This window comes from Solanum lycopersicum, chromosome 11, assembly GCF_036512215.1.
Source record: "Solanum lycopersicum chromosome 11, SLM_r2.1".
NCBI classification, from domain to species: domain Eukaryota; kingdom Viridiplantae; phylum Streptophyta; class Magnoliopsida; order Solanales; family Solanaceae; genus Solanum; species Solanum lycopersicum.
The window spans coordinates 51,615,212-51,624,566 of record NC_090810.1 but is presented as its reverse complement, the minus strand read 5'-3'; the positions used below and the strand labels follow the sequence as shown (position 1 = coordinate 51,624,566).

Below are 9,355 nucleotides of genomic sequence, written 5' to 3'. Positions count from 1 at the left end.
AGCCGTTGTGGCGCCTACGTATCCCGTTGAGGCAGGAATCAGGTCAAACGTAGTTCCAACATAAGGAATAATCAAGGGGAATAAATGGGGTGACCGAAGCCGACATAGGCCGCCTACGTATCTCGTTCTCGAGAATTCAGGTCAGACGTAGTTCGTTACAAGAGGGATAAGAATTCAAATTCGAACAAATACAAGCAAACAGAAGATTACAAGTAAATGATGGGAAATGCCAAACGAACTTCACGCGTAATATCTCTTGACAGCATCTGAGTTGATAGGCTTGGGCCATACAGCGCCATCCATCTCTGACAAGACTAAAGCACCTCCAGATAGTACTTTGCGAACCATGTAAGGACCTTGCCAGTTCGGTGCGAACTTTCCTTTGTGCTCGTCTTGATGAGGAAAAATACGCTTAAGAACCAGCTGACCAACTTCAAAATTTCTGGCTCTTACTCTTTTGTGAAAAGCGCGAGTCATTCTTTGTCTATACAACTGGCCATGGCAAACAGCAACCATCCTCTTCTCATCAATCAAAGCTAGTTGATCAATCCGTTTGCTAACCCACTCAGCATTACTTAGCTCAGCTTCTTGGATGATCCTCAGTGACGGTATCTCGACTTCAACAGGTACGACTGCTTCTGTTCCGTATACTAGCAAGTATGGAGTAGCCCCAGTTGATGTTCTGACCTTCGTTCGATAACCCAGTAGAGCATATGGCAACATTTCATGCCAACCCCGCTGCTTGTCAATCATTTTCCTCAGAATCTTCTTGATGTTCTTGTTGGCGGCCTCTACAGCTCCGTTCATTTGAGGGCGATAAGCAGTGGACCTTCGGTGAACAATCTTAAATTGTTCACATATCTCTTTCATCAGATGACTGTTGAGATTTGCACCGTTATCCGTGATGATGGATTCTGGAACTCCAAATCGGCAGATCAGATTGTTGCGGACAAAGTCGGCCACCACTTTCTTGGTTACCGATTTGTAAGAGGCTGCTTCCACCCATTTGGTGAAATAATCGATGGCAACCAAAATAAATCTGTGTCCATTGGAAGCGGCCGGTTCTATAGGGCCGATGACATCCATTCCCCAAGCTACAAATGGCCAAGGTGAACTCATAGCATTGAGTTCGTGAGGTGGCACCCTTATCAAATCTCCGTGCACTTGACATTTATGGCATTTTTGCACGAATTTGCAACAGTCGTTCTCCATAGTCATCCAGAAGTAACCGGCTCGAAGGACTTTTCTTGCAAAGGTAAGCCCGTTCATATGTGTGCCACAGACTCCAGCATGTATCTGTTCAATAAGCCTCACGGCTTCAGCAGCATCCACGCATCTCAAAAGACCCAAATCTGGAGTCCTCCTGTAAAGGACTTCTCCATTCAAAAAGAAATTGAGAGCCATACGACGTATCGACTTCTTTTGATTAGATGTGGCGTCTTCTGGATATGTCCCAGACTCCAAGTACCTCTTTATGTCGAAATACCAAGGAAAACCATCTGGTTCTGATTCCACGTGTGAACAATGGACTGGATGCTCCTTCAAATCTATATCCAGCGGGTCGATGTAATCAATATCCGGATGTTTGATCATTGAAGCGATGGTGGCAAGAGCATCAGCTAATTCATTCTGTATTCTGGGAGTATGTCTGAACTCGATTTTGCGAAACCTTTTACACAGATTTTGCACATATTGTACGTAAGGTACAATCTTCGGGTTCTTCACAGCCCATTCTCCTTGAACTTGATGGATCAAGAGGTCTGAATCTCCAATAACCAGTAACTCGTAAACATTCATGTCAACGGCCATTTTCAAACCGAGAATGCAAGCTTCATACTCAGCCATGTTGTTTGTGCAGTTGAACCGTAGCTTAGCCGCCATAGGATAGTGCTGACCAGATTCTGATACCAAGACTGCTCCAACACCTTTACCCTGGTGATTCACCGCTCCATCGAAGAATAATCTCCAACCTGGATAATCTTCAGAGATATCTTCACCCACAAATGACACTTCTTCATCGTGAAAATATGTCTTGAGAGGTTCATACTCTTCATCAACTGGATTTTCCGCAAGATGATCAGCCAAAGCTTGTGCTTTTATTGCCTTCTGAGTCACGTATACGATGTCAAACTCACTCAACAGCATTTGCCATTTAGCCAGCTTCCCGGTCGGCATCGCTTTCTGGAAAATATACTTTAACGGATCCATCCTGGAGATAAGATATGTAGTATACGACGACAGGTAGTGCCTCAGCTTCTGGGCAAGCCATGTCAGAGCACAGCATGTTCTTTCCAGCGAAGTGTAACGAGACTCGTACGGAGTAAACTTCTTGCTGATGTAGTAGATAGCCTTTTCCTTCTTCCCTGTCTCGTCGTGTTGACCAAGTACACATCCAAAGGCGTTATCCGAGACAGACAAATATAGCAACAAAGGACTCCCTTCTCGCGGAGGAACCAATACTGGTGGGTTAGACAAGTAGCTCTTGATAGCGTCGAAAGCGGTCTGGCACTCCTCAGTCCACTTAGTTGGGGCATCTTTCTTCAGAAACTTGAAGATAGGCTCACATACCACCGTCGATTGTGCTATAAACCGACTGATATAGTTTAACCTCCCTAAGAAGCTCATCACCTCTTTTCTCGTCTTAGGCGGAGGTAACTCCTGAATTGCTTTGATCTTGGAAGGGTCGAGCTCAATACCTCTTCTGCTGACTATAAACCCTAACAATTTCCCAGCTGGGACTCCAAAAGCACACTTGGCGGTATTGAGCTTCAAGTTGTACCTACGCAAACGTTCAAAGAATTTTCGCAGGTGTGCCAAATGATACGAACTCTCGCGGGATTTAATTATGACGTCGTCCACGTACACTTCAATTTCCTTGTGAATCATGTCGTGGAAGATAGTCGTCATGGCTCTCATGTAAGTGGCACCAGCATTTTTGAGCCCAAACGGCATCACCCTGTAGTGATATACCCCCCAAGGTGTGATGAAGGCTGTTTTCTCCGCGTCTTCTTCATCCATCAAAATCTGGTGATAACCTGCGTAACAATCCACAAATGACTGCATCTCATGTTTGGCACAGTTATCAATCAGAATATGGATATTTGGCAACGGGAAATTATCCTTTGGACTAGCCTTGTTGAGATCTCTGTAATCAACGCAAATCCTGATTTTTCCATCTTTCTTGGCGACCGGAACGACATTCGCCAACCAGGTGGGATATTGCGTTACTTCTACCAACCGGGACTCTATCTGCTTGGTGATTTCCTCCTTAATCTTCAAACTCAACTCAGGCTTGAATTTCCGAGTCTTTTGCTTCACTGGCTCGAACCCTGGGTTGATAGGCAGCTTATGAGATACGACATCGGTACTCAGCCCCTGCATGTCACTGACCTTCCAAACAAACACATCGCTGTATTCGGCAAGCAAATGAATCAGGCTCTCCTTCTGAGTTTCATTCAGGTTAGTGCTGATCTTAACCTCTTTGACACATTCTGAATCTCCCAAATTTACCGTCTCTGTTTCCTCCAGATTCGGTTTATGTTGATTCTCGAACTGTCGAAACTCTTCTACTACATAGTCTGGTTCCCCACTTTCTTCGTCGTAGTCGTCAGCCTCATCGTCATTTACCTCATTTTGTTCGTTTAGCTCATGACATGACATGACGTTGGCAGGTCTGTAACTTACGTTACTGAAATCATAAACAGACAAAATTAGAAAAGTAAATTATAACAAGCAATCGAATAAACAAAGACAAAATAAGGAGGCTTTCATTTAAATTGAATCAAGATGCAAAGTTGGGTCATGGCGCAAGGCCATGTCGCCCTTTAAACAATCATAACAAAATTCAAAATTAAGAAAATGCAGAAATGGTGGGTCTCGGGCCTCTTCCGAACGACCACCGATTTTGGCATGCACAAAATAATTCCTTTCTACCCAAAAGTCCGGGACATCAGGATTGGTGTGGACGTCCAGTTCTTCAGCATCTCCCCCGGTTCAGCATCGCGAAAGCCAGCTGGCTCGGCCTCCTCCTCTATGACGGCATTGATCTCCTTGAACAGGTCACAGATTCCTTCCCCGTCGTCTTCAGGCTCGGCATGCTCCCGAATTGGAAAGGAGTGATAGAGATGCGGGATCGGCTTAGTCAACTCTTGATCCCTTCTCCTCTTCATCTTCATATCATCGTCTGTGGGGATGTACCCCAAACCATACTTTGATCCCTGAGCAAGGACCGGAACAGGCTCAATAATTCCTTGGGAATCTCTTCCCAATCCGAAACCTGGCTCGAACCCATTTTGCAGCATCATCGTGGCTATCATTTTGTACACGGTTGGCATGGAGTTGAGGGCCAAATCTTCGTTGGTGGCATTCACCAGCTCCACCGTGTAAAAGTCTGCGCCTTGCGGCATCTCATCAATGACCGACACCTGCTTGCCCGAGCGACTTCCCTCGCCGTGAATCACTAACTCTTCATTTTTCCACACAAGCTTCATCATCTGATGGAGAGTAGAGGGGACGGCTCCAGCCATGTGGATAAACGGCCTTCCCAAAAGAAGGTTGTAGCTAGTGTCTATGTCCAATACTTGGAATTGCGCACTGAACTCTGCGGGGCCCATTTGAAGGGTCAAAGTCACAGCCCCTAAGGTGTCTCTTTGCACACCATCAAATGCCCTTACATTGACCTGATTCTGCTCCAGTTGCCCAAGGTCAAAATTTAGTTGCCTCAACGTCGTCAATGGGCAAATATTCAAACCGGACCCATCATCTACCAAAACACAATTGACAACCTTTCCACGACATATCACGGTAATGTGTAGCGCTTTGTTGTGGGATCTTCCTTCGACTGGCAACTCATCGTCACAAAAGCTGATCCGGTGCCCCCGAATGACTTGATGAATCATAGCGGCCACGTTATCACTACTTGTACCTGAGGGTACGTATGTATCATCAAGAGCTTTCATTAAGGCCTGCCTGTGGGACTGAGAGCTCATCAGCAGGGCCCACACGGAGATCTGAGCCGGAGTCTTCTCTAAATGTTTGACGATGGAATAGTCCTTAGGTTGCATCCTTCTCCAGAATTCCTCTGCTTCCCCCTCGCTTATCGGCCTCTTAGCATGGTCCTTCTTCTGTCCTCCGAGAGTAAGCTCATCAGGAGTGTAGCACCTTCCGGACCTGGTCATGCCTTGGGCCACGGCAGTTTCAATGACAAATTTGGGCTTAACGAGGGTTTTCGAAGGCACCAAGGCAACAGCCTTTGCAGGTGTCAGAATAACAAACTTCCTCCTTTCTTTGACGCTTAAAGAAGCGACAGCCCTTTCCAAGTCCTCATGCATAATAGGGGTAATCATCTTCGTTCCACACCCGTCTTCATCCGTTTCAATCATATTAAGGTTGTCACCTCCATGATTCGGCAACGGATTCGTGTTGACGTTTGGCACTGCCGGTTGAAGAGAAACTACCTCCTGATCGATCAGGTCTTGGATTTTGTGCTTGAGGTTGATGCAATCTTCCGTGTCATGTCCAACACTGTTGGAATGATAAGCACACCTTTGATCTGGCCTGTAGAACTTCGAGTTAACATCCCCGGGTTTGGGCCCCACAGGGTGGATGTATCCATCTGCGGCTAGCCTCTCAAATAGTTTGGTCCGGCTTTCAGCAAGTGTGGTAAAGTTCCTTGAAGGCCTTTTTTCAAATCTCGGACGGGAATTATCATAACCGCTTTGCCGAGGGGGAGGCACCCGCTGATAATTTTGGGTATTTGTACGAGGAGCTTGGCTCCGGGGATAAGGGTTTGCCTGGAAATTTGGCATTGGAGCTTGGTAATTCGGGAGGGGGTCCTGGTATAATGGAGCTCGGACTTGATAAGTGGGCGGAGGTGGTCGGTAGCTCGACTGTACGTTGGCACAGTCGGGAGCAATATTCTGATAAGGGGATGGGATCGGGTATGGTTGAGGGTAATTTGGGAATATGGGAGAAAAATTTTGGAGATTGGAGGGTGGACCTTGGTACGACGAAATTTGAGCATTCTGATAGGTGGGGACAGTATTGTGGTTATTAGGATGATTGGATTGTGGGTATTAGGATCGGTGAGACTTTGGGGAAGGCCTGGAACGATCTTGGGAATGTGACGGGTTTCTAGGGGTTTTTCTTTCCCCATACGAGACAGCGGCAACTTCCTCTCTTCGCTTTCTTATCAATCCTGAAGACCCAGGCGACGCAGATACACGGGCTATCTTCCCCGATTTTAGACCATCTTCGATAGTCTCACCAACTTTGACTATCTCAGCGAATTTAGCTCCGACCAGCAACATGATTCGATCATAGTACTCAGGCTCCTGTACCCGCACGAACACTTCCACAATCTCTTTCTCGGTCATGGGTGTCCTTACCCTCGCCGCTTCTTTCCTCCACCTATAGGCAAATTCCCTATAGCTTTCAGTTGGTTTCTGCTTTATTATCTCTAGAGAATACCGATCGGGCACTATTTCAACATTGTAGGCGAATCGGTCAATGAAGTCCTTAGCCAATGCATTCCAACTGGGCCACTGCCTGGTTTCATGTGAAGTAAACCACTCGAGGGCCTCCCCACACAGACTTCGGCTGAAAAGCCGCATCAACAAGGCCTCATCCCTGCCAACTCCCACGAGCTGGTCACAATACGCTCTCAAATGCGCCATAGGATTGCCTGCTCCTCCGAAGGTGTCAAACTTCGGAATTTTAAAACCTTCGGGAAGGTTCAAATCTGGATGGATGCACAATTCTGCGTAGCTAAGTCCGACGGCGTCTGGGATGCACTGCAGCTCTTTCATAGCCCTTTTGATTTCTTCCTTTATATCGATCTTCACTTCTTCTTTCGCCTTCCATTCTCTTTCCTGTTCTTCATAGTGATCCAACTCAGAACCGTGCACCTCGTGCTCGGCAGGAACGGGAACTTGGAAGGTGGTTCTTTTGGGGAGGGGTGGAGCTATAGAGGGACTTGGAACGTTTTGGGCGGTCTGGTAGTTCTGTGGGTAGGCCTGAGGATTGGTGTTCTGGCTCAAATGCGGATGAAATGCTTGGGTATTGAAGGCAGTTTGAGTTTGGTTTTGATTTTGTGGCGGTGGGGCAGTTTGAGTATTCTGAGGATGGGGTGGTATTTGAGGGTGGTTATTTGGAAGAGGTGAAGGAGTTTGGTAAGATGCAGAAGCGTATTGAGGGTTTTGGGTTGTGAGGTCAATCACAGACGGATTATGCATAGGTGTAGAAGGCTGGTTCTGAGTTGGATCTATGTTTGATGAAGGGAAGTAGACCGGAGGTCTTGCATCAGCAATATTAGTACCAAATCCAGGTGGAGGCGCATCCTGTCTCCGTTGCATTTCAACTTTCATTTCAGCAATCTGTTGCATCAGCTGCATGATCAATTCGTTCTGTTCCACTACAGTGGGCTGAGCCACCACAACGTCAGTAAGACGCACTTCGTCATTGTTGTCTCCCATAACTGTTTTTCCTTTGTCTGAATTTGATCGAGGGAAGGAATCTGTAGGACCTTTCGATCTGGTGAAGTAAGGATGATCTGCCAGCTTTATCGACACAGATCAGTAAAAGGTACCTGAGATGTAAAAACAACTCAAAGGCAAATTTGTTAGTGCATATCCAGAGTACAAAATGTATAATATCGCACATAAAACAGATAAACACACAAGTCGTTTTGTTTGAGGATATCTTAACCCACGAATAAGGATGGATATATATTTTGAACAAACAGGAATTTGTTTGTTTGGCGCTATCTTGGGAAATCTGAATCACGTTGAGCTATGGTCTTCTTGCAGCTGCTTTGCGACGTCCGTTGATCTTATCTTCGTATCTCCGAAACATGGAGGAGAATGAAAATTTCTGTGATAGGGGCCGGGCTGGGAAGGCTGCCTACGTATCTCACGAGGAGAAATCAGGCCCAACGTAGTTCGGATTTTAGGATGAAAATTTTCCATTCATTCTTTCGTTGTGATTACAAGGGAATTGAAAAACAACATTGAGATTTCTAGAAGACCACATTTGGAGATTTCTTGTCTTGTGGCTGCGTCATTCCTTTCCTTTCAGACAGTCAAAAATGGAGGCTTGTAGACGATTTCTTCTTCATCATCCTCCTCAGTCACTTCACGGTCGGGGCCACTGTTATCTGCTCCCAGATCATGGGCGAGGTATTTTCCGCCCTTTGGGTCGCTATGGGTCGCCAATTCCTCGTCGAGCGCCGCGTTTCTGGCCAACGCTACGGCAGTCTCGATATCTATCTTCGCCTCTCTCGCCTTTCCTTCGTGTATCTCCAAACGAAGCAAGTTCAACCTTTTCCTTAGGCTTTCGGTTTCCATCTCAACCTCCTTCTTTCTCTTTATCTGTGATGCCAGATCTTCATCCAAGGTTGTGACCGCAGCTTTGTAGATCGCCGTGGTAACGTCTACTTTGAGTCCTTCCTCCTTAACCCTCTGAATCTCTTGAGTGACTCGCTCGATCTTTCTTCGCAATTCCTCCTCAGTGAGCTCCGTCTAGACGTTCTTGCTTTTGTCCATAGCGGTGATTCGACTTTCCTGAGATGATAGAGCGGTATTTAGGATTTATGGTATGGATTTTGTGTGAGAAACTTGAGACTCGGGAATTTTGGTCGGACATTTGTAATGTTGGCTTCTGTATACTCTTTTGAATTTTGGCTGGGAGTGGGTTTACGATATCCTCAATCAAAGCAACATAACACATAAACATTTAAACAAATATATCGTGTCCTAAACATGCATGTGACCCTTTTGTGCCAAGGGTAGGCCTAGCGATCTGAAGGATGTATTGCGCCATTTAAATAAGTAATTGTACCCCCGAAACAAATTTCACTAGATGTCATAGCGTTCATTACACAATCAAAATTAAACGGGATATATCTTGGGAAGGGGATGTAGTGCAAATACACATATAAAATCAATCCCACGCAGGGGAGTTAAAAGGTCGATGATCCAGCTCCTCTTCTGGCCTTCTCCACTTCTTCTCGGATAATGCATTTGCTGGTGAACACGTATGGCTCAGCGAACGCAGCTTTGGAAGATGTTGGTACGGCTTGTAAGGTGTTCATCTGCTCGTCCAAGATAGTGTCCAAACGCACTAGACAAGTCCTTGTGTCAGCTAATTCTTGTGACATTACGGCTAAAACCCTCTGATTTTCTAATTCCCGGAGTTGGTACGCTTGCTCCCTTTGTTGAAATTCCTATTCTTTCTTATAGAATTCCTGCTCCCTCCGGTCCCACTCTTGCTGAAAATGGTACGCGTGAATCTGAAGCCTTGTCTCCACGTCTTCGATTTTCCGACTCGTGCGTGGTGTCGGATCCACTACACCATGCAA

At 46.1% G+C, this 9,355-nt stretch overlaps 1 protein-coding gene across 1 annotated transcript; it reads right to left on the bottom strand.

Moving 5' to 3' along the window:
- Positions 1 to 240: 240 nt before the first annotated feature.
- Positions 241 to 9,154, bottom strand: LOC112941875 (uncharacterized). Its single transcript, XM_069291060.1, has 6 exons — positions 8,990 to 9,154; positions 8,076 to 8,516; positions 6,162 to 7,556; positions 3,934 to 5,888; positions 1,497 to 3,688; positions 241 to 1,442 (listed from the first exon to the last, which is right to left on the bottom strand). Exons 1-6 carry the CDS (start codon positions 9,152 to 9,154, stop codon positions 241 to 243), a joined length of 7,350 nt encoding a protein of 2,449 aa, XP_069147161.1.
- Positions 9,155 to 9,355: the final 201 nt, after the last annotated feature.

Excerpts from the sequence above, each read along its gene's own strand:
- LOC112941875 (XM_069291060.1), bottom strand. The coding sequence starts at position 9,154 with ATGTCACAAGAATTAGCTGACACAAGGACTTGTCTAGTGCGTTTGGAC. Across the intron at positions 5,889-6,161 it reads GAAGAGAGGAAGTTGCCGCT|TCGAGCTACCGACCACCTCC; the intron begins GTCTCGTATGGG and ends GCCAACGTACAG. Across the intron at positions 3,689-3,933 it reads CTGATGTCCCGGACTTTTGG|TAACGTAAGTTACAGACCTG; the intron begins GTAGAAAGGAAT and ends TTATGATTTCAG.